At 37.8% G+C, this 22,956-nt stretch overlaps 3 protein-coding genes across 3 annotated transcripts; 2 read left to right on the top strand and 1 right to left on the bottom strand.

The window, feature by feature from the left end:
- The first annotated feature begins 1,660 nt into the window (after nucleotides 1–1,660).
- On the top strand, nucleotides 1,661–3,318 carry LOC113304225 (putative septum site-determining protein minD homolog, chloroplastic). Its single transcript, XM_026553284.1, has one exon. It carries the CDS (start codon nucleotides 1,747–1,749, stop codon nucleotides 2,746–2,748), a length of 1,002 nt encoding a protein of 333 aa, XP_026409069.1. The 5' UTR covers nucleotides 1,661–1,746; the 3' UTR covers nucleotides 2,749–3,318.
- LOC113304226 (UDP-N-acetylmuramate--L-alanine ligase-like) lies at nucleotides 3,212–7,823 on the bottom strand. The gene is made up of 14 exons (XM_026553285.1): nucleotides 7,500–7,823; nucleotides 7,202–7,404; nucleotides 7,043–7,113; nucleotides 6,801–6,893; nucleotides 6,560–6,606; nucleotides 6,378–6,473; nucleotides 6,223–6,299; nucleotides 5,801–5,987; nucleotides 5,540–5,614; nucleotides 5,179–5,429; nucleotides 5,004–5,073; nucleotides 4,836–4,928; nucleotides 4,608–4,686; nucleotides 3,212–4,474 (listed from the first exon to the last, which is right to left on the bottom strand). The coding sequence occupies exons 1-14, from the start codon at nucleotides 7,794–7,796 to the stop codon at nucleotides 4,332–4,334; spliced, it is 1,782 nt and encodes a 593-aa protein (XP_026409070.1). The 5' UTR covers nucleotides 7,797–7,823; the 3' UTR covers nucleotides 3,212–4,331.
- A 14,113-nt stretch (nucleotides 7,824–21,936) lies between these two features.
- On the top strand, nucleotides 21,937–22,510 carry LOC113304910 (histone H3.3-like; the record flags this gene model as incomplete). The annotated part of the gene is made up of 2 exons (XM_026554030.1): nucleotides 21,937–21,999; nucleotides 22,121–22,510. Coding segments are annotated over 2 exons (234 nt in total), but the record flags the coding sequence as incomplete, so codon positions are not given.
- Between the last annotated feature and the right edge of the window lie 446 nt (nucleotides 22,511–22,956).

The raw sequence follows: 22,956 nt of genomic DNA, 5'->3' as shown, positions 1-22,956 counted from the left end.
GACGATTGTGAATTGGGCCTGGCCAAAAGAGTAAGTTAAATCAGGAAGCGAAGTAAGGGAATTACAATAGTCTTACAATGGCCTATGTGCAAGTCAGAGGCATGCCTTGTGCCTAGGAAAGACTCGGAAAACCAATGATGCATGAAAGATGCATTCGTATCAAGCTTTGTGGCTTTATACCCTTCGCAAAACAAGGTTAAACTGGAACGGTATGTAAGTTAAGTTTATGGAAACATGCATGCCAAGCACACTTTTAAGAGAAAATGAACGTGCACTTACAAAGCTAAAAGAAAAGCTTTAAGGCCCGGTAGTTGGCATCAGAATAACGCACCGGGGAGTTATGTCCTGCGCGCCCTGACGGTAAAAAACCGAGAATCTTCTTTAAGCCACATCTTGATAAATAGGTTTGAAAATTCTTCTTTAGCTTCAATAGTAACATTCATTTGTTTCATTTTCTTTGCCCAATTAGAAGCTAGCTAGAATTGCTCTGTCCACAATCATCCTGTCTGTAGTATCCGAAATCGCTCAATGCAATTCCATGTAGAGTCATGAGCTATCAGTGAGGTGTATATATAACATTTGGGTATGAGTATCATCAGGGGTACATACTTATAAAGTAATCCCCAAAGATCCTATATAATAGTAGTAGAAGAAAATCATTGAATTGGAAAATATCACGATCTTGAGCCTTAAGTCCACATCATGATTTTGTTTCTAAATTTAAAGAAAAATTGTTAAACACAACCATTTTTTATTTTGAGCATTGGAAATGAATTTTGGGTAAAAAGTTTTCTCATTATTTTTTCCTGTCATATAGTAATGACCATAAAAGAAAAATATGCATTACTTAGACTTCCACATAAGATGACTTTTTTGTCATTTAGTGAGGACCATAAAAATAAATACGTATAATTTAGACTTATACTGAGGAGGCGAACTATCTAGTAGACTGATGGTTGGCATGCTCCTTCCCACTGTAAAGATAGAGGTAGAAGACCAACTATCTAGTAGTCTGATGGTTGGCATGCTCCTTCCTACTTGAGAGATAGAGGTTTGAACCCTATAATTATCTGAAATAACTCCTCGAGGAGTTAACGATGTAGTTCAAGAAAAAAACAAAAACAAACATTTTTGCTCTAAAGATAAATACCGAAGGTGCTTGGAATCTAAACTCCAAAGAAGGAGGAATGAGGTTCATTATCAGAAATTCAGAACTGGAATTCATTTTTACTCAAGAAACTTACTTGGATTGCTACTCAGCAGAAGAAGCGGAGATCCGATCCATTAGAGATGCCCTAAATCATGCGTGGAAGAACAAACAAGATCAGATTATCATGAAAGCGATGCTATGAATACTTTGCAGCAAATCAATCAGGAGATCAGAGAACTCACTTTCTCTTTCAAGATGTGAAAAACCTAATCCCTAAATTCAAGTCTCTTCGTTTCACTTATGTAAATCGAACTGCTAATACAGCAGCACACGATCTGGCTCAGTGGGCTAAGACTAATGTGAGTCAGATGGTCCGGTCTATCCCACCGATCCGGTTATTGCAAACCTTTTGTAACGACCACCGAGGGCAGAGTAGTCTAGTTGGTGCCATTTAGCCGAAATTGTGCCTGTATCCAACAAATTTATTCCGGTTTGGTGTCCTTTGGTCATTTTTCTTATCAGCCATCAAAAGTATGCCCTATTTTAACTTTCCCCTTTCTCTCTGAGCTCTCTCAGTCCCTCATTGCCTCATAGCAATGTTCTCACTCTCCTCCATGATTTCTCTCACTACAAAACCAAACCCACTTTCATTTCACTCCCCATTCACATCTCCTCAACTCTTCAATCCCAAAAAACCATTCAAAACCCCTAAAAATCCAAGCTTTAAGCGCTCCACAATCGTTTCAGTCCTTCAATGGAACAGAAAGCCAGAACTATCAGGAGAAACACCAAGAGTGGTCGTAATTACATCAGGTAAAGGTGGTGTTGGTAAAACAACAACCACAGCAAATGTAGGTCTTTCATTAGCTCGATTAGGGTTTTCAGTTGTTGCTATTGACGCTGATGTTGGTTTGAGAAATCTTGATTTGTTATTAGGTCTTGAGAATCGGGTTAATTATACTGCTGTTGAGGTTCTGAATGGTGATTGTAGATTAGATCAAGCTTTAATTCGTGATAAACGTTGGTCCAATTTTGAATTGCTTTGTATTTCGAAACCTAGATCAAAATTGCAATTAGGGTTTGGTGGAAAAGCTTTGATTTGGGTTGTCGACGCGTTGAAAGCGCGTGCCGAAGGGTGTCCTGATTTTATAATTATTGATTGTCCTGCTGGTATTGATGCTGGTTTTATTACTGCTATTACACCTGCTAATGAAGCTGTTCTTGTAACAACACCTGATATTACTAGTTTGAGAGATGCGGACCGTGTAACGGGTTTGTTGGAGTGTGATGGGATTAAGGATATTAAAATGGTTGTTAATAGAGTTAGAACTGATTTGATTAGAGGTGAAGATATGATGTCTGTGTTAGATGTGCAAGAGATGTTGGGGTTGGCATTGTTGGGTGTGATTCCTGAGGATTCGGAAGTGATTAGGAGTACGAACCGTGGGTATCCGCTTGTTTTGAATAAGCCACCTACATTGGCTGGACTTGCATTTGAACAAGCTGCTTGGAGATTAGTTGAACAAGATAGCATGAAAGCTGTTATGATTGAGGAAGAGCCGAAGAAACGCGGGTTCTTTTCGTTCTTTGGCGGCTAAGGATGCAATTCTGAAATGGGTTGGTTAGTAATGCCAATGGTGATGAAGCAATCAGTTCTTTTCTTCTTTGCATTATGGATTAGTTTTCAGTCATGGGTTTTGTTCGGATGGACTTGGTATGTTCAGGGGAAGAATAGGAAAGGTGCATCTTTGTTCTTTTTCGTTCTTCAGTCTGTAGGTACTAGGAATTGAAGTTGGATGTGTTAACGCCATGCCATGCCATGCCTTGCCTATCGGCATGAATCAATCAAGTTCTGAAGTTTTTTGGTTGTAGGCTTAGTTTTAAGACATGGGCACTGCTGGATGGAAGATAGTTTCATTCGGGTGTCTTAAAAAATTGGTGAAGAATGTGGAGGGTCTGTACAGTGAGGTGTAAGCTTAAAATTTTTTCTTCTTTTTGATGATTCTAGTTTTAAGCGTTTGAAGGTTTGTTTCTATTGAATTTTTTGGTTGTCTTTTTAAATTCCTCCCCCTGTATTTCTGTGATTTTGCTAGAGATTTTAGATCGAATGGCAATGTAAATGAACACGGCAGAAATGCAAAAAAAAACTGGTCCTTATTTGTCAGTGCTAATTTTTGTGTTGTTTTTCTGCTGTCATTTGAATCCTCTTGAGCTTCTCTTAGCATTGTCATAAAAGAGGAAGGCAGAACACTGAATTTCTAATAGATTTATTTGGTTTCAGTACATACAGAACTGGAAACAGAAAATATACCAAATTACATGAATCTATAGTACTGCCTATCTGGCCACTCTAAAAATCTGACAAAATAGAAGGCTTTGTATTACATTCTTTGCAGAAGCCCTAGCTATTGGAGCACCTCTTTTTGCCAGTCTATCTGAAGAAAAATTGGTCACAGACAACTGTGCCGAAGTGGACTTCTTAATAACTCCCTATCTTGAAATCACTGACCAGCAGCTTCTCAGATTTAAAGGCGGCAGTAACAGAACTGGAATCTGATTGCAGCAGAACTTTATCCAAACCTTTGTAGCAAATCCATTCCAGAGCAAATATGATGGCCAGAATTTCTGCAATAGAGATAGTGGCAATAGCAATTCCACCTGCAACAGCTTCTAAAACAACACCCACACAATTTCTGATGATGAAACCACGGCCAGCAGGACCTGGATTACCTCTAGTTGCACCATGACAACCATGGACCAATCTGGAGGAGGTAGTTCCCAGAATTTTTTTTTAACAACCACGCTACACTTCAAACCAAAAAACTTTAGGATTTGAAGATCATACACCCCGTTCCACATGCAAACAATTAATTCTAATCCCACAGTCCTCTGTAAGTACCACTCTGTTCCTTTGCATAAAGCAGAAGTAACCCAGATTTCTTTAATAACTGGACTAGGATGCTTAGCCAGTTCCAGCATCTCATCAAAATTATCTGGACTTCTAAAATGAAAGATTCAACCAAGCCAATTCCAAATCAACCTACTAAACTCACAACTCCACCAGAATATGATCAGTGCAATTAATCCCAATACCAATTGAGCATTCTTCCATGCAGCTGATTTATGCTAGCTGGATACAGGTGACAACTGAAATCCTGCTTTATATTGATTGTCGGTTGCATCAATCGTCGTCTCCTTCGATCTTGATAGTGAAGGGTCCTGGTCTGAGGACTTCTGCTGCAGGTTTGCTTTGATTGTCAGTAATACTGGGAGCTTTCTTTTTTAATCTGAGGAGCAGCTTTGGTCCTAATGCTGTAATATCACCTGATACATTCATTCAGATGCATCTAGTCAATAGGATAAGAAACTTATCTTTGGTGCCCACCAGAACAAAAAGTCACGCTTCTGTTTCCATTAAAATTGCTATTAGAACTGTTATATAGAGACATATGATTACCTGCTCCAAGTGTAAAGACAACAGTTTCTCGATCAGGGTAGGTTGAGATCTCCTGAACCAGCTTGTTTATGATGTCCTCCTATATAAAGTGCCAGTGATAACAAATGAGACTAAAAAGGATAAAACAGAAAGTTACAAAGAGAAAACAGAAGATTCTCTAGACAGGTTAAAAACAACTGGAAAAGAATGACTGGGGAGAGTGTTAGGAACTCTATTATTCCAGCGTACCATTAGAGGGATGTATTCAGATGAAGGGCCAATATATGTAACTAGTTCTCTTCCGCTGACATTGCATACGTTCATTTCTCTAGCAGCCCAAACCTAAATTTGAAACCAAATTATTGAATCGAATCTGATGTGCTAAGAATTTAAGAAGAAGAGGTTAGTATCATAAACCTGTGTAATTATAACTCGATCTGCATTACTTAATGCATTTGAAAATTCATCCATAAATGCTGCAAGTCGGCTGTCAAAGTAAAAAGAGAACTGAATGAGTAATTTTAATACATGTAGGCGTAACAATGTTGAACTCACATATGTAATATCCTTCGTTTTAGTTTCAGAGTGAAACCTGAATGTATGTGGCTGAAATATCACCCATATATCCTTGTGTGGGTATCTTGTACGAGCGGCTTGAAGAACTGCACGAACCTCTGTTGGATGATGAGCATAGTCATCATATATTTGGCATCCATATATTTCCCCAATCATCTCAAACCGTCTAGAAACACCAAGAAAGTTGCTCAAGTGTGACTTCACTCTATCGACAGATTCATAAGATAAGCTTTTATCACCTATCAGTGCAGTAACAGCAGCTATCACCTTCAAATTCAGAAAAATGAAGTCAAGCAAACATATACCTGAAACAACTTTAAAGACCTCATTCACCCATCTGACACCAATTGTATGTAAAGACAAAAGGTTGAACTCACTGCTAATGAGTTGAGGACATTATGAGTTCCTGGTATTTTTAAGCTGATGTTTGCCACTGGATACCCTTTGTGATTCTGCAGGCACTTAAAAGTAGTCAGAATGCATCACCTGTAGCTATTCCATATCATTAGCAATCAATAAGCAACAGATAGTTACAACGATAGAAAAATAGAGTTCTTCACTGCTACGGGATTTACTTTTAGTAATGAAAGAAAAAATTCTGAGCACTTCTACTTCCTGCTAGGGATGAGAAATTTTACCAGGACATAGTCAACACCACCTTGTGAGTTGGGGACAATAAAAGATGCATGCCACTCGTTGAGATTTGAAATTCCATATGTGGTAACTCTGTAGTGTGCACTTGACTCTGTGGAACTTGGAACAAATAGCTCTTCATTTGATGCAGTTTTGATATCCATCTCCCTCAGCAGAGAACATGCACCCTCACTGCAAGGCCCCTTAAGAAAATCTTGAATCACAGACTAAAGAGCAAATCTAGTATTGTGAGACTGTTCTATTTAGGCCTCTTAAAAGTCGCAATTGGCAACAAAAATATCCCTGTGTCTGGATGCATTATAGGACTAAATTTAAAGCAGAAGTAGCGTGCTACAAGACTTGAAAGTTGTAACAGTCTAGTATGTGCTGGTGTACTGTGATGAGGAACGAGTTAGACAATTCATACCTATCCCCACATAAGATGAGATATCCTCCTACTCTGATCTGCTTCAAAAACTTTCTGAATGATATTTTCACTGCTTCCTAATTGAGAAAAGCGCATCAATCAGACTATGAGATAAACATTAAACAAAATGTAGGCCGAGTGTTCAAGTAGCCAACCTCATTTTTAAACATGTCAACATGCTCCCATTCAACATTTGTTACCACAGCAATGTAAGGTGATAACCCCAGAAAACAGTCATCATATTCATCAGCCTGCATTATATAGAAAGTGTTTAGGAATAAGAATTCCATCAGCATATAGTAGTGGATATAATAGAAAAGAGACGCTACAAACTAACCTCCAAGACAAAATTGGGCCCATTCCCAGAGAGAATATTACCTCCTGGACAAAGGTTGATTTAATGTTAACAAATTAAGCATTTTCTTTCCAATATGAAATCGTAACTCTAAGAACCACGGCATGACTCGATCAAACCAAATGGTTATAGCACATTAGAACCAACTCCTTGTGGCCTCATGACCTCGGCCTTGAAAAAGAACATGGTATATAATTTCGTGCTAAGAAAAATAAGAGGGAGAATACCTGAGGCACAATAGCACCAACAACGGCAGTAATATCATCTCCCGTTGCTTTCAAAACATAAGCAAGCATAGCGCTAGTAGTACTTTTTCCTACAATATCAAGTTTGAAGAATGCAACATCAAAGAACTTGCTTGGATACACTAATTACCAAACGGGGAAAGTTTTAAACAAGAATCACACTAAGTGGCGCAATGCAAAGAATTGAAGCTACACTTGAATAGAATAAAATTCTAATTACCATGAGTTCCACTGACAGCAATAAGATTGTAATCCGATGTTACCATCCCCAACCACTTATCCCTCTTATAACTGCATTCAAAGCAGAAATGCATCACATTCTACTGATATTATGCAAATGTTTGCAACTGGAATAAAGAAATCGAACAGAAATACTCACACAGGTACTCCGAACGACTCGGCGTGCAAAATCTCAACATTATCTGAAGAAATCGCACTCGAAACCACAACAAAATCAGGTAAACTCCCAACCCCGTTTCTTAAATTATTCACTGAGTGACCTAACCATACTGTTGCACCAGCTTCTTGTAATCCATTCATTGACTCATTCCATACAATATCTGATCCACTAACTTCATAATCCTAAAAATTTCATTTACAAATTAATAAAAAGCAGGAGACAAAAAATAAATAATGAACAAAAATTTATTAAAAAACTTAATGCATATAGATCTTACCTGATTGAGAGCGAGTTTAGCAAGAGCTGATAATCCACACCCTCCGATTCCAATGAAATGGACCCATTTTTTTGAACTAGGGTTTTCAATTTTGAATGGAGAATTTGTTGTTTGATCTTGATCGGAGGAGACTGATATTAGTTTTGGTGGGACATGATAAGATAGGGATTTGAATGGGTAGGTGCAATTGAAAGGAGAGTGATGGGATTCCTTAATACTAAGTTTAGGGTTTCGGTTGTGAGATTTTGGGTGAAACTCGGATACTGATTTTGAGATTGATATCGCCATGGATTTCATTTACTGCTCAAGTGCTCTTTGATTAGAATTTTTTTGCTTCGTTTTCATTTCCCGGTATTATAAAATTTGTATTTCAATACGGTGTGGGTGGGCTTGGGTTTATTTGCAACACCTACGGAAAGTTTGTTTGCATCCGCCTCGCGACCGGATCCGAATCTCACACCCAGGTAGATAGATGTGAGACCCATTTTCATTTTAGTTTTCGACCCTATCTGACTTGCTATCTGACTCATAAACCTAATCTCTGACTCAAATCATGAAACCAAACTTGTTGCTTCTTTATTTTTTAGTCAGTTGAGTCAGATCTGACACAAAAAACAAACAACGCTGAGCCATATCCAGATAAATCAGGTGATTTTAGTCAAATCCGAACGAATCAGATCCAAAGAAAAAAGAATGTTACAGCATAAAAGAGACTTACGTGTCTCGATAACTGCAAGGAACCGATTCTCGTATTTGAAGCCAGTGGTTTGAGTTTTTGTGCCGAAATACTTAGATGATGAATATTCCAGAATTAAACTTATACTTTGTTTATTGTTCTGCAAAGAAACATTATTGAGAGTGATGCTAAAAAACCTCGCGTTTTTAGGGGCCACTCGAAAGGATTTAGGGGCCAACAATAAAACAAAAAAGGTCACCCAAAGGGAAAATGTAGCCATCCCTTATCTCGCGTAATTCGTAATGGCGAAATTACCCTTATATATTCGGAGGATATGATAACATTGTTATCCTCCGATTTCAATCGAAAGCCAAAATATTTCCCAGACTTCCGATTGTGGTCAGTGCAGTATTAGAATGATTTTTGTTTCATTTTTTCATTTCTTTTGCATTTGTGAGTTATTAGAGTTATAGAGAAGAGGTTGAAGGAAAAAAGGGAAAAACCATTTTTTTCACTACAAAAATGGATGGATATGAAGAAGAAGGTGAGAATCATGACGAAGAACAAAATGTTGAGGGTTCACGACCGTTTAGAGAAGACGATTTGGGGTATATGTTGAATGATCCAAACTTTTGTGGAGAGGAAAACCTAGACGACCCTTTCATGGAAGAAAATGGAGAATCGCATGATATTGAAGCTAACGATGCATGTAAAACACAGGTATTGTATTAAGAAACTAAAATACTCGATTTGCATGGTTTGTGTGCTTTTGTAAACAAGAAAAACCGATTATTGCATGCATTGAATGCCATGAACTACCCAGATTCGGTAGATAATTTCTAGATTAAACTTACGAATATAACACACTGAGTACCAAATATGTATATTTGGTAGTTACAAGATACTAGTTTACTGCCGAATATGAGAAAAACCCCAAACTGGTTTTCCAAAAATATCTACATTCGGTAGATATGTAGAGTTATTTACCTCCGAATGGCCCCAAAAACGAATTCCTCAGAAAATTTCAAAACTCAGTATTCTTATCCTTTACAATCGGTAATAGTTTAACATTATTTGACTGCCGAATATAACAGTGGCCTCAAAATAAAATTTCCGAAAACTTGAAAATCGGATGTTTATCGATTAAAGTTATCTCCCGGTTATTTATATTCGGCTGTTTACTATATATTTTAGCTTCCGATTATATCATTTTTTGCACTCAGTAAACTGTGTACATTCATTTGCATAAATCGGGTGTTTTGGGTAACCGATAGGATTCCGAATATAAAGTATTCGGAAGTTTGACTTATTTAATTACCTCCGATTATCATTTTTTTCACTCAGTAAACTGTGTACATTCATTTGCATAGATCGGGTGTTTTGGGTAACCGATAGGATTCCGAATATAGAATATTCGGAAGTTTGACTTATTTAATAACCTCCGATTATTGTATAATAATTTTTGCTTTCATATGCAGGCCGTTGAAGAGTTTGTTGATGACTTCTATTTGAGGCCCGACACTTCCCTATACTATGCAAACGATTTGGTATACTCATTACTACTTTTTTCTTTTTTTCAAAATTTATATGTTAAATGGTTATGCTTATTAGATTTGTTTTGTTTTATGCACGTTTAGACATTTGGAAGTAAGAAGGAGGCAAAGGAATGGCTTATGAACAAGGCAAAAGATAACATGTGCGTGGTAGTTCAAAATAATCATGTTAGTGACACTCGATTTGAAATGATTTGTGAGCGAGGTGGGACGCGAAAGAGTCACGAGGGAAAGAATAGTAAGTACATACGGAAGACGAATAGGAAATACCGAAGCAATACCAAGAAGATAGGATGCCCATTTAAGATTGTCTTCTATAAGCCCGATGGTATTAAAGGTAAAGAGTATAAAATGTATAAAGTTGATAACGGTTGTCACAACCATGATGATCCGTTGGATTTAATTGGACATGTAATGGTTGCCAAGTTAAAACCACATCAAATGCAGACGGTGAGGTCTATGCGGATCCAAAAAGCGAGTGCGATCTTAAGTAAAATAAAGGCGGACGATCCCGACAACTTGTCTTCTTTGTCTACAATTAAGTCGGCCCTAGCTACGATCAAAAGGACTGATTGGGATGGTAGAACGGTCATGCAACAATCGGAGTGGTTAGCGGAGTTACACGGCTACACCTTGAGAAGGGAAGAAAAGGATGGTATAGTGGTTCGTATTTTCTTGGCACATCCCGAAATGATCCAATTGGCTCAATGCTTTCATCAAATTTTGTTGATAGATGCTACTTATAAGACAAACAAGTATAACATGCCGTTGTTGAACATTGCTTGCCATACTTCGGACAAAACACGTTTACGATTGCATGGGGTTTAATGGATCATGAGAACAATGTGAGTTTCATTTGGATGTTGGAGACGTTGAGGTCAATTTATAACGGTGATAATTTTCCAAGGGTTATTGTAACGGATAACGATCAAGCCTTAATGCATGCAATAGCGGTAGTGTTTCCGGAAGCCCAAACTTGCAATGTACGTGGCACATTCAATGCAATCTCAAAACCAATTGCCATCATCATTTCCAAGCTAAAAGACCAAGGAAGGGTACCAAGAGGTCAAAGGAAGAGGATGAGCGAATTAGTAAATTAACCTTGGAAGAACGTAAGGAAGAGGATAGGCTATTTGAAGAAAAGTGGAAGGAGGATGGAATAATTTGGAAAATGTTCATGAAAGCATGGGACAAAATCGTTTGGTCGATGACCGAGGAAATTTACGAATGTAACTTGAAGAAATTTGAGGATGAATACGGCACGGACTACCCAAAACCGGTTGAGTATTGTAAAACACAATGGTTAACGATTAAGGAGAGGTTTGTGTTTGCATGGACATATGAATATCGTAACTTCAAGAACGAGGCGAAAAGCATTGCGGAGGGGTCTCATGGTCGACTAAAGAAAATACTAATTGGTAGTCAAAATGGAGTTGTGTCGATCCAAGAAGCAATCCATGAATTCACCAATCGTGATCTCGTAAAGATTAGGAAATGTATGCAATTTAGTGTACACCAATTCCCGATGGAACATATTAAGGAAAAATTGCTTCTAAGGGGAGTTGTTCATAAAGTTTCAAGATGGGAAATAAATCGCATGATGAAACAATTGAAGTTATATAAAACTTATGATGACGAGAATACGGTTTGTGTTTGCAAGGATATGATAGGTATTGGACTCCCATGTCGTCATAAGTTTGGTAGGTATGTTGAAGTGATTGACATCGATGATATTCACCTATTTTGGAAGCAATTAAATTTCACTCCGAAAACCCCGGTAGTTGATGGTCCGTCTTTCTTCGAGTCGGAATTGTATGCACGAATAGCCGAGCGTTACGCTACATCAAACGGCACCAAAAAGCAAATATTGATGCATAATTTGGAGGAAGCCCTTCACCCTTGTTTAAGGGAGGTTGATGAACCTATTAAGCAAAAGAACACCGGTAGGCCGAACACCGAAGTGTCGAGGACCATCCAAAGAAAAGAGTTGAAGGAGTATTTGTCTAATAAAAGAATATTGTCTAGGCACGAGTGTTCGGAAGCCGAATTTGAAGATGAGCCGGAATCTAAGAAAAGAGGTCGTCCAAGAAATGATCAAAGTGGACCAACCACCCGACAAGTAAGGCCAAAGATCTCTACAGAGCCTTCTCAAGTAAGTCAACCCAATGTTGTCGAAGAAGTTGTTGAGAAAATGAACGCCTCGCAACAAACCCAACCAATGTAAATTCTTACTATAAAAGAGCACAAAGGTACTCTTCGTTGCCCTAGAGATCTTAATGGAAGACCAAATCGATCCACATATACAATATACAAAGAGTATTTGGAACAACTCTCTCAACTTATCATTCCATTTGTTTTGTCGACCGACGAGGTTGATGGGGATGGAAATTGTGGGTTTCACGTTGCTACGGAACAAATGGTTTACTTTAGAGAGGCGGATATCGAAGATGTCACCCAATGCCAATATTTAAGAAATAAGATGGCGGTACAACTAGTGAAGGACAAGGGTTTTTATATGGAGATGATGAGGCGAGGAGATAGATACGACAAAGAACAAGATTTCAAAGACTTAGTTGCGCGTGTGAAGTGTCGAAAGGGATTGAAGACAATCGGATCCAAGTATTGGATGACAATGCCTATAAGTATTGGGAAAAACTTATACTTTTCAAATTTTGAAATTGAAATAATCGGAAGTATAATTAGTTACCCAAACTTCCGAATATGGGATGTCTAACATTCTATATTGGCCCTTGGAACCACCTAGAGCCAAGGCGTGGTTTGTTTTGAACTTGCTATATTCGGAGGATAATTGTTTTGTAAAGTCCCGAATGTACGATGGCCCAAAAATCAGAATTTGGGAAAAACTTATACTTTTCAAATTTTGAAATTGAAATAATCGGAAGTATAATTAGTTATCCAAACTTCCGAATATGGGTTGTCTAACATTCTATATTGGCACTTGGAACCACCTAGAGCCAAGGCGTGGTTTGTTTTGAACTTGCTATATTCGGAGGATAATTGTTTTGTAAAGTCCCGAATGTACGATGGCCCAAAAATCAGAATTTGGGAAAAACTTATAATTTTCAAATTTTGAAATTGAAATAATCGGAAGTATAATTAGTTACCCAAACTTCCGAATATGGACTGTCTAACATTCTATATTGGCCCTTGGAACCACCTAGAGCCAAGGCGTGGTTTGTTTTGAACTTGCTATATTCGGAGGATAATTGTTTTGTAAAGTCCCGAATGTACGATGGCCCAAAAATCAGAATTTGGGAAAAACTTATACTTTTCAAATTTTGAAATTGAAATAATCGGAAGTATATAACATTATATTGTCTTCCGAATAAATACTGGCCCCAAAATGGGATTTTTCCTATATCAGAAATTTTGAGATTTTTTCAATATATATATATATATTCGGTAGTGAGTGTACTTCCGAATACTGTGTATCTACTTAAATATATTCGGGAGCCAAAAAATTCATTAAACTACCGATTATTACCAGTTTGTATCCAGGAAGATATGACCAACAATATTCGGCCGATAACCATCAAATATTTCTCCCGAATACTGTCGATGTTCTTGAGAAATGAAGAACATGACTACATTCGGAAGTAAAGGAGCATGAATATCGCCCGAATCTGGATAAATAACCGAAAACCCTAGAATTATTTTTTCTCGATTCGTCGAATTAAAGCGAAATAAACCCCAAAAATGATAGATTCTTACCTAATTGGGGCCATTTGACTTTGGAGCGGAATTTTTTTTTTCTTCCACAATCGGAAGATAATAGGAAACTGGAAGAAGAAGAGTTGAAATGAGTAGAATTGTTTTTGATTTGGTTTTTATACAGTTTTACCATAAGGGCATTTATGTAACTTCAATATCATATAGGGTACACCTTAACTAGAGTTTTTGGCTGGGTATAAATTGATGGCCCCTAAATTCTTTGGGGTGGCCCCTAAAAACGCCTTGCTAAAAAAGTAGCGAAGGTTACGGTAGATTAGTAGACTCGGATCCCTGGAGATTAAACCACTTAACTTTCAAAGTCAGAGCTCAAGTCGAGGAAATTAGTTGATGCCAAGTTTGTGTTTAACAAAGGAGATGAAAACGTTACTGTCCATTATGTAGCTAAGTAAGCCTTAGCTCACTACTCTAACATGTGTTGTGGATCTTCTTGTTCCCCTTCTTGTACCTACAAGAGTTTTTCTCATACATTATGTTAGTAATATTTTCCCTTATAGAATAAATCTATAATGCCATAACTTTGATAGGATAAGGAATGATATGGGAAATAAAAAGTGAAATATAATTATCCTGGCTAAATTGGAGTCTACCGTGGTTAATTTGGGCCTATCAATTACTTCAACTAACCTAAAGAGTAGGATATGGGGTGTCTAAATAATGATAAAAATACTAGATTAATCTTGAACGAAACTTTAATTATTCTAATACAAATACAAAATCATAATCACTTAATTAACAAATACAAAAATCATTAATCAAAACTCAATTTTTTTTTCAATTTCCATCAAAATCAAAACTAAAACCTAATCAATCACAAACAACAATTGAAATCTAATTTCTTTTTGGGTTTTGAAAAAAAAAAAACAAAAACAAACAATTCAAGTACTTGAGTTAAATCCCTTTAATCCATTCCTTATAAGAAGTACTCTACAATGATTTACCTCTAAATTTTTGAAATTCACTCATCAAATTTTCTGAAAATCCATCCAGAATCGGTTTATGTGTGCACCATATTAGTCTGATTGTGGTTGATGTTACAAGCAATCAGTTTTTATTGTGCACATACATAACCCGATTCTGGGTGGACATCAGCCAAAATTAGTTTACATTAATGCACACATCAACCAATTCCTGGTTCAAGTTCGGATCTGTAGAGAAATCAAGAATCAGATTATTATTGCATCTACATAATTCGATTGTGAATGTTAGCGGCTATTTTTTGAAATTGAAATTACAACTGTTGGTACTTTGTGTATATGAAGAGGATAGCCTATTCTCTGTCATACACCACTTAGAAGATGTCAAGTCCATCATCATCAACTACTAATTCAATCGAACACATACTTAAAAGATGCAAGCGAACAACCAAATCAATTCCTACAATGGAGGAAGAGATATGCAAAAGAAGCGAACAAACAACTACAAATGCAACTTCGTCTTCATCACCTAACAAATATATTAATGTAATGGATGAAGTGTTAAGACAACAAATAACTACAAAAGAAACCATATCATCATCATCGGCTGCGACAAAATATGAAGAGAAACTCAAGGTAAAGAAACGAGGTCAAGAGCAATTCCAACTAAGGGAAAAAATGAAAGATGTTGAGGAAGAGACCGAATAGGGTAAAATTTATTACATAGTCAAGGATCTTCCCAAAGAACATCAACATGAGAGTATATTTTGGATTCAAGTGGGTTGGGGTGCTTTCGTTAAACAGATGAGCAATAAACCACGCTATGATTATGAACCAGACCACGTTTGTTTAAGGACGATTCATGGTAGGAAATTATTCCTCAACTACAACGAGATTATCGCTAGATACAGAGGAGATAGGTTCGCGGCACATGATGAATATACCGCTTGGGAGGAGAGCGTTTTTATCATTTCGAAGCGATATTGATAGTTGAAGATCACACTAAGAAATATAACCGTGCTAGTTTCAATTTTAAGAGTTTATGAAAAGTGGAAATGGTCCACAATCGGATCCTTTTAGACCATATGTAATCCGATTATCGAGTTAAAAATTGTATGTTCTTCTGTAAAATTTTCTTCCCAAAATCGGATTACAAAACTGTCCAAAAAGACCGATTATGAAAGACAATCGGATCATGTTGGACCATGTGTAATCCGATTATTGAGTTAAAAATTGTGTGTTCTTCTGTAACTTTTTCTTCCCAAAATTGGATTACATTATCGTCCTCAAAGACCGATTCTGAAAGAATCCTAGACAAATTTTTGTTCAGAACCGGTTCATAATAGTTCCTGCATAAACGGATTCTTGTTTTAATTCAGAATCAGTTTATAACGGTTGTAGTATGAACCGATTCTTTAAATTTGCATCAAACTACCTCCGGAATCGGACGTTAAAAACGTATTAGAATACCGATTATGTAACAAATTTAATGAGTCCAACGTACCCAAAAAAAAAAGACAAATCATTTTCATTCATTAGGCTTGGTTCGGTTTGCAACATACAATATATGAAAGCGACAAAATATAAACATTCGATAGTTCAAGTTCTTAACAAAAGGAAAATACTCATTACAATACTTGAAGACCCTTCATTTGATCCGGCTTGACTAACTCTTCCCAACGCTTCATGTTGGGATCGTATTTTTCAAGCAATTTCTTGGTGAGCTGTGAGTGATGATGAAACCTACACAGCGGTGGTAATGAACAATCTTCACGTAGTCTAAGACCGATATAATGTATGTTGTTAGGGTTGAATAAAAAAATTCTCCAATCCTTAAGCGATTAATCTCAAATGGTGTACTTGGGGGCGTATGTATAATATGTTCCCTGACCAAATAAATGAACAATACAACTCCAGGTTTCCGCCAGAAGATGACCGTATAGAGGCATGCTCATCCAATACTCTGGGGTAATTGGTACATTCTCCTTTGGCCCTTGTTCACTAGAAACCATTTAATCAAATCTCACTTCTTTATCCTTTCTTTATCCTTCCTTCATCATTGAAATGTAAAAATCCTTGTCTTCTTGTAGGCGCAAGGCCATCGTCTTTCTAAAATTTTGGCATTGGGTTAGGTTATCATCGTCCTCCAAACTTGTATGATCTATTTGTTCCGACGCAACGTGATAACCACAATTCCCATCCGCATCCGCATCCACATCGTCGGTAGATAAAACATAGGGCTTAATGAATTCAGGAAGTTTCGAATAAAACTCCTCGAATATGGTGTAACACGTTCGATGGGGTCTACATCGTTCATCCCTAGGCGTGCTTCCATCACCAAGAGAGGCCCTTAGAGTCACCATAGAACCCATTTTTCTTGCTTGTCCATTCCATGCGCGTATCCTTGATACTCGTGTTGTACTCGCTTGGCTCTCTTGAGAAGGAACGATTAGATCATTTGGCTCATCGTTTATTGTTGGCGCTTGACTTTCTTGAGAAGGATCGATTGGATCCTCATGTTGCGAATGAGCGATTGGATCATTTGAAAGGACCATATGTGCGCTACTTGTCCCTCTTTCTCCCTTCTTTGGTCGACCCATTTTCCTCTTAGTCGGTGCCTCTTCATCCTCAATTTTTGAAGGAACGTTTGGAACATTTATCTTGGCTTGTGCGCTACTTGTCGCACTTTCCCTCATCTTTGGTAGACCCCTTTTCTTTGGAACTTGCGCTTCTTCATATTTAGCGTCTTCATACTCGTGATGAGAAAAGTCTCTTTTATGACTCAATAATGGGTTTTTTCCGGTACTCATTGCAACCTTATACTATTTCCTTTCTTCCTTCCTATCCATGTTGGTAGGTGGTCCACCCGTCGGCGGTAGCACCATTGGTTATCCGACCGGTACCATATGAGGGTTAGTGGCTAGTTTTAAGTCGTGCATCAAAACTTTTCGTGCCAAGCCATCCTTTTTTGCGAATTTCTCGATGATTTCTCTTCCAATATCCGTGTCCACAGTTCTTCGATTGGGGGTGGTTTGAAAGTTAATTGCTTCCAAAACGGATCAATGACTTCAAAAGGAATTCCTTGTTGGTACTTCGCAATCATGTGACGACATGGAAATCCCAAGGCCGTCATCGTCATATATGAATATACAATTCTCCTTCTCCCCATCTCCTTTTCCACATAATATTTGTAATCCTTCATCATAGAAATGATTTCCCAGTGAGACACCCTATAGTTTAAACGTCTAATCAACCAATGGTAATCCTTGTAGCTTGTGATGATTTTCATCCTACTCTCTTCCATTTGCGCGGTTATCCTGACGATATCGGACTTGGTGTACTCATGGATGGCTTGTTGTACCGTAACCACGCGGTTTTGGATCCCTCGGAGCAAGCTCTTCAAACGTCCATGATATCCTTCCGCGATAATTTTCGCCTTATTCTTGTAATACATGTGTAGGTAGATGTAAGCATAGACAAATGTTTCCTTGTACGGATCCAACAATTCCTTCAAGCAATAAACCACACATTTCTCGTAATCCCAATGATGTTGAAAAGTCTTCCATAGTAACCCATTCGATTCATACTCTGATTTTCTTTTCTTCTTGTCCTCCTCTCGTTGTCTCGGAGTTAGTTTTGAAGACGCTCATCTTCCTCCTTTTCAAGAGCGGTACCTTTTTGTGGCTTTCGCACTTGGATATGGACCCTACAATTACTTCTAAAATTATATTGTATGTGCCATGTGCAAAGAAAATGCTTAGCGTCCGGAAAAAACACTCATATGGCATTCATTATTGCTTGGTCCTTATCCGTTACTATGATTCTCGGAGTTTGATCGCCACAGTATATCTCCTTCAAGGTCTTTAGCATCCAAATAAAACTCACATCATTCTCCCGATCCATAAACCCCCATGCTACCGTGAAAGTTTGCTTGTCGGAAGTATGGCAAGCTATGTTTAACAACGGCATGGTGTACTTATTGGTCTTGTACGTACAATCTATTAACAAAATTTGATAGAAGCATTGGGCCAACTTGATCATCTCCGGATGCGCCAAGAAAATAAGAGTCACTTTTCCTTCCAATACCTGCTTCCTCATTGTGTATCCGTATTGATCGGCTAACCACTGAGATTGTTCCATCACCACTCTACCATCCCATTCCCTCTTCTTAACGGCTGCTCTTGCCGTGAAAATTTTCCTCAAAGTGGAAAAGTTATCCTTATCATCCTCCATAATCTTCCTAAGTATGTCACTTGGTTTACACGCTTTCATCGACCTTACCGTTTCCAATTGATGTGGTTTCAACCCACAAGCGGTCGGGTGTCCAATTATGACAACTATTCATCACTTTCTCGAGCTTCTATACCTTACCGTTGGTTCTAATGGGTATATTAACTATAATCTTAAACGGGCAACCATACTTCTTTGATTAGTAATGTATTCCCTTGTCGTTTTCTTCTCGTACGGTCTGTCCTTTGCCCAGTGACTTTCTTGCTTTACACCTCTCTCATAAACAAGTTCCAAACGATCTTTTTTTTTGAACGATGACCTAAAACAAATGCACATTTGATCTTTATGCCCTTGTCTATAAACCATTGCTTTGCATCGTTTCTTTCTTTCCATTCTGAAAAGGCGAGGGTACCCAAATATACCTCAATATAAAACTTTTCCACCTATAAGTTCATTCTCCAAAAGTGATTGTCTATGGACTGAGTCGAGACAAAAAACTAATCGGTTCACACTTCGTCTGATCGTCTATGGATACGAGATCGAGACAATACGACAACAAGATAACTTGTGTGATTGACTATGGATACAAGATCGATACAACACAACAACGAAGTATGATTACTTGATAATAGGTTCGGACTTAATCAAACACAATAGGATTGCTATCAAGTAAATAGGAATTAACGTTTGTGTATTTTACTTCTAATTATAATAAAACAATCATAATTACGAAAATAGAGTAAAAGACACAACAAGATTTTGTTAACGAGGAAATCGAAAATGCAGAAAAACCCCGAGACCTTGTCCAGAATTGAATACTCTCAAGATTAAGCCTCTATACAAAATCTAAACCAACTTTGTATAGTTGAGACCAAGAAACTAAACCTATAGTTCACCTAGTTCTATCTGTATCCCTGCGCCCCCACTTGCAATAAGCCACGCACTTGGAACAATTCCTTTGGTTCGTATTCCAAACAGTAAAGGAACAACAAATCTGTTCGGTAACAAATCTTTTCAAATAACGTGATATGAGTTCGACAAAAGGCTCTTCCGTTTATCCAAATAAACTCCTTTGTCAGATTCTTAGATCAATCTATCAACAATTACCAAATTAATTGTTTAGATTATGCTATCAATACTTTGAATCATAAAGAATTGTATTGATGCCGATCTACTCAACTAATCAATCAAGGTTATCAAAAAGATAAACCGATTATAGTTGGATCCCCAGCCGATCAAGTTTTGTACACCAAAGATTATGAACCCAAATAAGAAATCTTCTTCGTCTTCAAATCTTCTTAGATCTTCAACAAACATCTGCACACAAGCAACTTAAATCTTTTGTTATCAATCACACACAGAGCGGAGTCTGTTAACAATGGATTATCACAAGACGTCTTTAGATCTACAAACAGTCTAAATATCCATGTCGATAGTTCGATCTAGTTTGAGTGAATCTTATATCATAAGAGAATATTCTCAAGCATAAACAAACTAGGTGCAATCAAAGTTCAACAACCATTAATCAATCAAATCAATCGAAAACTAATAATAAACTGCAATTATCTAGTTTACCACCAGCGGTACTCGTAGAGCTTCCCAGTCCCAAAGAAGTCTTTAAAACGATTTGCAATGAATAACAATACCAATAAGCCTAGCGATTTCCCTTTCGATTCATAAAACAAGTTTATGAATTGTACTTCCTATAAACGAATGTAAAACATTGTTTCCTAGGACGAAATCTTCAGCCATACACATACATAATCACAATAGCATTCATATGATTATGTCAATGTTTTATATACGAATTTCAAAAGATAGACGTTATACTTCGTATTGTAATTCCTTAATACTATGTCTAACTAGAGTATAATCATTCACAGCTTTGCAGTTATGTTTTCAATATGCACGACTTGAAAGATATGTTAGGAATGAAATAGTTCAAGTCAAATATTACTAACCTCAAGAGGAAGGATGATGTCGTCGTTGTAGCACTTTACTTCTTCACATTCTTCAAGTCTTCACGTAATACTTGTAAGTCTCATATCCTAGTAACTTTCTAGCTAAACTATACGAAGTTGACTCTAGTAAATAATCAAGCGACTCTTTAAATGATTTTTAGTTCACTAAAATATGACAACCAAACTTGACATACCAACACTTGGTGGGTTCAACCGAGCAATGCTCTAACACATTCCAAATCGGTGAAAGTGCAGAGGTATCGACACCCCGCAAAGATACGGGTTTGGGCTGATCTTCGTCAAACACCACAGCAATCTACAAAATATATCAAAAGGTGTAGGATTTAGATTTGGTTTATGTGTCACAATCGAGACAACCGATTGACAAGAATCGGATTATATGAGCAGTTATAAAGTCCGATTAAGGACATGCTGATTTCAGAGAAAAATTTCCATATTTCACAATCGGTTCACCTTGCATAACATGTAATCCGATTTTGGTAATCTTTTTTTCTGTATCATTTCGTCTCCACAATCGGATTAAATATATACGTAAGTGAACTGATTCTGAACTCCGTGAATTTATATGGAAAATCCAAGTGAAGGAATAGACATATGCACATCACCAACATAAACCGATTTTGGTCACGTACCCATCGCGCCAAATATTTGCTACAATCGGATTATATGGTGATTAACAACAACCAATTATGATACCCAATTTGGGGATTTTACCCAGAATCAGTTTATGTTGTGATATCGAATAAACCGATTCTGGAAAAAAAAGTTGATTTTTTTCCCTTTTTGGCGATCGAGACGTGCAAATACATGTTTGTAGTTCGTTACAACTCATACCTGTTTATTAGAAGCATCATCACCTTCTTCTTCCTGACGATATTGTTCTTGTTAGAGCTGGCAAACAAGCCAAAACCCGCGGGTTAACTCTTGCCCGACCCGTGAAAACCCGAACCCGGCTCGGCTTGTTTCAAAACAAGCCGGGTTCGGGTTGGAGAAATGTCGGCTTGTGAGTAAACGGGTTAACCCGTCCCGGCCCGTGAACCCGCGGGAACCCGTGAACTCGGTTTCTTTTTCACAACACCAGCAAATATCACAGTCTTTCCATCACGTACTCCTTGCAAATATCCATCACTCTGTTCACTCGAGCCTGTCAACAATACCAGCATCCACCGTCTCGAGCTCTACAAACCATTAATCATCTCCTCCATCAGATGTATGAAATAGCAAACCCAACTCAGTCCGTTTAACAGCTCCGTAACTAGTGACTAAGCCATCTCCACTGTACACAAGAAATTGTCTGCAGAAACATTGATTAGGATTTGATACTTTCTATTTGTGTTTTTAAGAAAACTTCCATTCCAGAGACTTGTTCGTGAAATTGCCCAGGACTTCAAGGTATAGAGACTTTGTACACTGTTGTTGAATGCTTAATTTGATTGAATTGGTTTATTAAGTTAAACAAAGATAGAATATACTGATACTGATTGAATGTGGACTGTGTGTTTGCTTTCTGCAGACTGATTTGCGTTTCCAGAGTCACGCTGTGTTGGCATTGCAAGAAGCAGCTGAAGCCTACTTGGTTGGTTTGTTTGAGGACACTAACTTGTGTGCCATCCACGCAAAGCGTGTCACTATCATGCCCAAGGATATTCAACTTGCTAGGAGGATCAGAGGAGAAAGGGCTTGATCAACCAGTGCTGATGATGGTGTCTGGGAGGAGGATGTGTTTAGTATATGGTGTCAGTTTATTATACATGATTTTTCTTTTGGGTTGTGTTTTCTGGAAGTGCTAGTAGCGAGGAAGAAGATCTTGAACCTATATGACTATTATGTTAGGTGTTATTTTGCTGTGGTTCTACACCACTAGTAGAACTTGAATGACTATTATGTTAGGTTTTATTTTCCAGTTCTTCCACACCATTAGTAGTGTACAGCTGCTGTTGAGATTGAGAAGCCTGGGATTCTTTATCTTGGTGGTCGTGGTTCTTCTAGTCTCTTGTGCAGCGGTTTGAAGTTTGAAATTTTGTTTCTTAATATAATTCTGTTTGTTAAATGATGGTATTTTGCTGTTTTGCGCTCACACTCGTACCCTTGATCTGGAATTTCTTAGTAAGTTGGTTACCCCTTACTAAGGAAAATTGATTAGCACTAGCATCGATCACCACGGAACCTTCCCTGTTAACGAAACACAGCTCCCATCATCACGATCACAATCTACGTCTGAATGACCTTTTCATCACCATGACAAGCTCAGCTGCGAAGAAGTTGAACTGCGTACAAGGGTTGTTGAACGGGCGGGCTAACCCGTGAACCCGCGGGTTAAACCCGTTACGGGTACGGGTTGAAGAAATG

This window comes from Papaver somniferum, chromosome 8 (assembly GCF_003573695.1).
Source record: "Papaver somniferum cultivar HN1 chromosome 8, ASM357369v1, whole genome shotgun sequence".
Taxonomy (NCBI): Eukaryota; Viridiplantae; Streptophyta; class Magnoliopsida; order Ranunculales; family Papaveraceae; genus Papaver; species Papaver somniferum.
The sequence above is the reverse complement of the archived record's forward strand: the minus strand, read 5'-3'. Positions and strand labels throughout refer to the sequence as shown.

Coding starts and splice junctions, on each gene's coding strand:
- LOC113304225 (XM_026553284.1), top strand. CDS start 1,747: ATGTTCTCACTCTCCTCCATGATTTCTCTCACTACAAAACCAAACCCA.
- LOC113304226 (XM_026553285.1), bottom strand. CDS start 7,796: ATGAAATCCATGGCGATATCAATCTCAAAATCAGTATCCGAGTTTCAC. Junction 7,114..7,201: donor GAGTCGTTCGGAGTACCTGT/GTGAGTATTTCT, acceptor CTTTGAATGCAG/TTATAAGAGGGATAAGTGGT. Junction 5,430..5,539: donor ATGTCCTCAACTCATTAGCA/GTGAGTTCAACC, acceptor CTGAATTTGAAG/GTGATAGCTGCTGTTACTGC.